Genomic DNA, 6,000 nt, shown 5'->3' on the forward strand with positions numbered 1-6,000 from the left:
TGCTGTCACCCTATTAAGTCTCCTGATTCCCACCCGTTAGAAATAATGAGACTTTAAACTCAAAGTGTTGGAGCTTCACCCAGTATATTTCTTGCTGCTTTCCACAAGGCCTGAAGCACTGATACATTGTACCCTGGCACATGGTGACGCAACAGTGAATATAGCACCCAGGGTATATATCCATATAACAATTAGCTCCTAGATGCTTATGAATAATACAGCAAAATTGATTGTCACATCTCCTGCTCAGTGTTGCAGCATGTCTCTTTGCAATTTTTATCCTGACCCTTCTCCACTGGACAGGCATAAATTTGACTTGGAGCCTTGATTCCATTCCTTTAGTGTCACTGGGTCAGAATCCTAGAACTTCTCCCCAAACAACATTGTGGGGTTACGTATAGCAACTGGTCTGCAGCAGTTCAAGATGATAGCTCACCACTACCTTCTCAAGGGATTGCCAATAAGTACTGGCCCAGCCTGCAATGCGCATATCTCATGACTGTATGAGAAAACAAAATTGTCGTTGGGTACAGCAAAACAAGTGAATGGCCTTTATATGTAAAGTAATGCTGGCACTTACAACCAGCAGTTCTACGATGGATGGTATGATGACCAAGCCTAATGCTGCCCTCACTCAAAGTTCACTGTCCATCATTATCTTTGTTCCTCAACCTACATCACTAGAATAAAAACAGATGAGCTGGTCTTTATCACATTGCTATTTGTGATAAAGCTGTGCTGTGTGCAAACTAACTGATGTGCTTCTTCCCTCACAATAGTGATTACGCTGTAAAAGTGTGTTGGAACAGCCTGAAATCATGAATGGTGCTGTATGAGTGCAAGTCTTTAGCACTTCTCTTTAAATTTCCAAAACTACACTCCAAGGAGCTTTGCATTAAGCACCCCTACTGCTGGCCTGTTCCAGGTGTGCTGGCTTGGAGTCCAAAAGAAAAGGGCCCAAGCTGGGTTTTTTGAAATTTGATCAGAATAAATAACTGCTCACTATTCATAGTTCCTCAGTTGCTCTAATTGTGCTGGGAACATACCAAGAAGTGAGTCCATGTTTGGAATAAACAAGCTATGAGACTGCTGAGGTCTAACTATTGTAACACACTACAAGCACCTCTGATCAGTCATACTGAATTTCTATACAAGCAGTACCTTAAGAAATGTGTTTCACTTAGAACAAAGTTCCACTTGGTGTCAAGGAGCAGGCCTTTCCAGTAAGAAAAGTGGTTGGGGTTGGGGGTGGGGTGGGGCAGGGGTGTTCCCGGTGAATGCTGAGAGTGGTGACTCTGAAGAGAAGGATACTTTCATGATCCCATTAGCATAAGAGAAGTTAAATTATTCATGATGTGATCCTATGGGGAGAAGTAAAGTTAATGCATATAGTTTTTAACTCTCTTCCTCTCTGCTGTGAGAATGAACTCCTGCTGCATTCAGTACTCAGCCATTTACTGAAAGCTCCAGTGGCATGTTAGAAGTCAGTGGTGCTGTGAACACAGAGATTCATCTCACGAGTGCAGATCTCAACAGTCCATCTGGATGAGTTCCAAAAGGTGATTAAACAAATTGATCAGCATTAGTTGCCATGTCACATGTCCAAAACTCTGGATTAAAAGAAAAAGACATCTGACTTGGGGCCAAGGTGCTAACATCATCTTTTTTGCAGTGTTCAGATGGCCTATAAGCGTTTGTGCCACCTTTGTATCCGTATGGTCTGTAATCATGAACAGGTTGTGTAAATGGCCTCTCAGTAGCAGTATCTGTTCCCAGAGAACTGTGCGATTCATATTAACTAGGTCAATATTGTGCTACGTTAGACAGAGAGGGAATAAGTAACAGGAATGAGGAATCTAGACTGATGAGGGTGTGGCAAAAATGTGTTCTAGAAGCTAATGAGTTTGGGAGATAGCTAAATTATATGTAAATTATACGTAAAATTCAGTTTTATAGAATGATTGCTGAATGGAAACATTTAGTAGTATATTCAAATCTGTGTTTTTAGAAGTGTTTAGCTAGGCATATGGACTGTTAAAAGTAAAGTGAAAAAATACTATTTGGCTGTTTGGAAAAGCAAATATTTTGCAGTAGAGCCAATAATTAGGAAGTAGGGTTGATAACACTTTATGATACAAGTAAAATTAGAACAACACGCAATTAGATAGCAGTGGAACAAATAGAACCTACTTCGTACTTAGGCTTTACGAATACTTCAATCTTGGGCATCTTGAATTCGAATGTCTTGATCAGCCTTCTTTGGGAATGAGACAGCCAATTCATTGAAGGAAACACCTGCAGGCTGACATTATGCCTAGCCTGCCCATTCCACAGCAGTCTTTGTGGAGTGTGTTATTGGGAATTATCACTGGCAGCAAAGCCAACTGTGCCTTTTTAGTCTTATTGTACAGATTAATGGCAATAAATCAGCACGTTTTTCAAAAAATAAACTGAGGTTATTGAACAACAAAAATGATCAGGCTAATTATTTATATTGATAGAAAATTACAAATAGGATGAGTTCCAATACAATGTTTTTTTTTGGTTGCTTGATAGATAAATTCGGCCTTCTGCAAAGGAAAAGCCATCTTTGTCATCTTCTACTAGGTCAGTTGTTTTATACACAACGGTGTCATCATATTGCATGTAACAATCAAACATAAATGTGTAGCGTATTTCTAGTTATTAAAGGTATATATATATATATATCTGTGAAAAAGTTGATTGCTATTAAGTAAAACAAATGTCTGTTGCATGCTCCTTCTAATGATCCTTTTCATTTGACTTTTAGATGTACGTTTCTTCAAAAATCTAAATAATAACATATTGATTTCAAAGTGTGCTTAGTCTTGTGTAGAAATGTGTTTGCATGTGTTCATAGTGAAGAAATTGCATGCATCAATCAGAGGAGTGAATCAGGACTATAATAAAAGCAATTAATGGCCTCATATTTACCAATCTAAAACTTTATAATGCCTGGACCGCTTTTAATTCTATGGAGATAAAACTTAATATTGGCTACAGTTTTGAATGCATCACAAATGGGCAAAATGAGTGACAATGTTTCAGACCAAAAAAAACTTTAGATATGAACTGTTTTATTTTCTCATGTCTGTCTTGATCTTCTTAGAATGAGTGTTTTTCCTTCAAACCTTCATAACCTCTTAAATACTCTCAGTTAAAATATAAATTGTATATTTTCTTGTCACTTCTTTTCTCCTGGACTCCATTTCACTGTAACCTGATGAACAACATGACAACATGCTTTTCCTGCTTAAGATTATAGTTATTAGAACTCGATTCTTACCTGGGAGGTAGCAGTTTCTGATCCCAGCTAGCAAGAAAATTTTGAAAACAAACCTAAAGCGAGGCAGCCTAACTGCTTATTTTACCCAGCTGCTGTTGCCTCCCCCCCCCCTCTCATAGAGAACACACTGCTGAGCTGATGTGGATCCATCCTCTGGCACCGCCAAACATAAACACATTTGACTTCAGTCTAGTTAATATGCCCAAACAATTTCTGGTTCAGTAATTTTTATGACTATATGTTGCAAGTATTTCAACAGACTGAATGGAACCAAATTACACACCCACCATTTCATCTGTCCGACATCCAAATATGCAAAGGAAAGACTTTCTTCTTGAGTGTATGAAAGAATTCTGAATTAACTTTGTTGAAATGACCAATTGTAGTGTTACAGCATAATCTGCACTGTGTAAAAATTTGTTTTGGGATAATGCTTTCATCTGAACGCACATGCTGAATATATTCACTGGTAGATTATTTTAAATGAAAATATGTTTGATATATTTAGTGACTATTTATTCACTATGATCAATATGAGTGTAATTGGCAATCTGTAAAAAAAATACAAAACTTAATTACAGGGATCTGATACATTTTGGTTTTGTTGCAAATTTAGAACTTTGGCCTTGTCACTGCAAGTCCAGAACGTTTTGCCGAATGTAATTTGGATTGATGACCTATGTGAGACACTTTTAAGTTACTCTATCAAAAACATGAGTGTGTGCCAACAGCACAGATTCAACCTTCCTTTTTGCATAATTGCCACCTTTGTAATCACTTATAAATGAATGGCAATGTCACAACCAAGGAATCTGTACCTCAAAGAAACAATTTAAAAAAAATATTGCTAGTTGTTCATAAAGCAAAACATATTTGATGTGAAGAAAATGAACCCAGACTTTCCTGTGTCATAAGACAAGAACAGCCTTCAAGAAGTTGCCTGCTACACGTTTTATTATTCAGTATAGCTATTGGTGATGTTAAAGTGAATAATTTAGAAAGAAGTTCTGTGCTTGCTGCAGAAATGTGGCATTAATTTGAATTTTATGTATTCTTCGATTGTTAGTGATATTCAAACCTTGAAGGACGTGATTGAGTAAATAAATATAAATTGTTTCCAGTGGCAAAGGGATTAACAAGGGACACACATTTAAAGTGTTTAACAAAAGAATCAGAAGTGACATGAAGTAACATTTGTTTTTGGATCAAGTTGTGATCTGGAATGCACATCCGCAATTTTTGAGGGAAATTCATCAGTAAATTGGATAAATTCTTGAAGGGGAAAATTTGTATTACTATGGGGAAGAGCAGCAGTATGGGACTGATTGGCACCTCTATCCAAAGAATCAGCAATAACAGGTACAAGGGGCAGAATGGCTTTCTTCTGCACTGCATCATTTTGTGATTGTGTAAATATTTTAACACAGTTTACGCTGCCTGGAAAAAATGTGCATTCTTTGCTTTATCAAGTGAACCACTTGGTTTTGTGTTTCTTTGTATGAAAAGTGAAATGTGGTACAGTTGCAGTGAAAGGAAATTAAAACTATATACTTGACACCTAAAGAACCTTTTTGTTGAAATTAATTTTAAAAAAATAATTTAGTAAAATTATTGGGTAACCATTATTTGCTGCAAATTCCTATTCTCTGTTAGCACCAGTTAAGCCACAAGTTGAAATACCATTGATATATCATTACATGGACAGTCTTTTAAAGCCTAACTATGAAAATCAATTCATATTGGCATAAGCATGTTTGTTAATAATGGCTAATAAGTAACTTAATGCAAAATTTTCAATTCTGACTTACTGAAAACCATCTATTTCCTATGTGAAGTAACCCTCCAGTATTAGGTGCACATTAAGAAACTATCAATAAATCAGTGCCTCATAATTTTAAAGTATTTTGAATTAAACTTTTTTATAACAATGTAGTAATAGAGTTTTGAAAAAGTGAATAATATTTTAACATGTTCAGAATTTTTGTGATATTAGCGAGATCCAGATTTTGCAAAAGTTTAATAGATAACAACAAAATAATAAAGGTTAATGTTGACAGTGTTACATTTCAGATTATTGAGGTTCAATTGATAAATTAATCTTCTTTATATATTAAAGAAAACACCCACACTATCTTATTTCAACCACAAAACAGTGGCATGCTAATCTCTGCAAATTCTAACAAAAGATGTTTGAAAGACATAATTAATGGCTGCACAACATTTATGAGTACCGAATGCTTGCCTTTTGGTTATAGAAACTATGAAATATTCTACTCTACAAAACACACAGAAGAACTATGACTGGAATTTTCTCTTTATTCATGATGCACAGAGGCAAAATTCCAATTATTCAGTCTTTGTGGTTAACCATTTGATGTTGAAAAGGTATAAAAGAATCACAAATCCTGTCGAGTTTGGTTTACTTTTACAAAGGTCAGAGCTTAACTTTTTCAAAAGCTTAACACATACAAATTTCCAAAAGAAAACCAAACTGGGAATCAAAAATGGAAATACTTGTCTCTCTGACTAAATGATTAACTGACAGCAAAATGTACAGATTAAGCTCTTAAACACTTACACCTGGTTAAGTTTAGATGATTACAATAATTAGAGTAAGTTCAACTGTCCTTTTAGAAATGGAGTAAGGATTGTAGAATATTAATTGTAAAAGACATTTTGTGATTTTACATGTT

General features: G+C 35.6%; 1 protein-coding gene and 1 long non-coding RNA gene across 9 annotated transcripts in view; one reads left to right on the top strand and one right to left on the bottom strand.

The window, feature by feature from the left end:
* The window catches only part of meis2a (Meis homeobox 2a), a 119,789-nt gene that overhangs the window by 30,779 nt on the left and 83,010 nt on the right, over positions 1-6,000 (top strand). For 5 of the 8 annotated variants that reach the window (XM_087990023.1, XM_087990022.1, XM_043698002.2 and 2 more), the window contains exon 8: positions 2,557-2,607. The exons of the other annotated variants lie outside the window; for them this stretch is intronic. In XM_087990023.1, coding sequence (XP_087846149.1) covers positions 2,557-2,607 — 51 coding nt within the window. The remainder of the gene's footprint in view (positions 1-2,556; positions 2,608-6,000) is intronic. 8 annotated transcript variants of the gene reach the window in all.
* The window catches only part of LOC148149423 (uncharacterized), a 34,641-nt gene that overhangs the window by 3,754 nt on the left and 24,887 nt on the right, over positions 1-6,000 (bottom strand). The window lies entirely within an intron of this gene.

Source organism: Chiloscyllium plagiosum, unplaced genomic scaffold, assembly GCF_037043375.1.
Source record: "Chiloscyllium plagiosum isolate Xiang-an unplaced genomic scaffold, Cpla_swu_hap1 HiC_scaffold_8, whole genome shotgun sequence".
Classification (NCBI taxonomy): Eukaryota; Metazoa; Chordata; class Chondrichthyes; order Orectolobiformes; family Hemiscylliidae; genus Chiloscyllium; species Chiloscyllium plagiosum.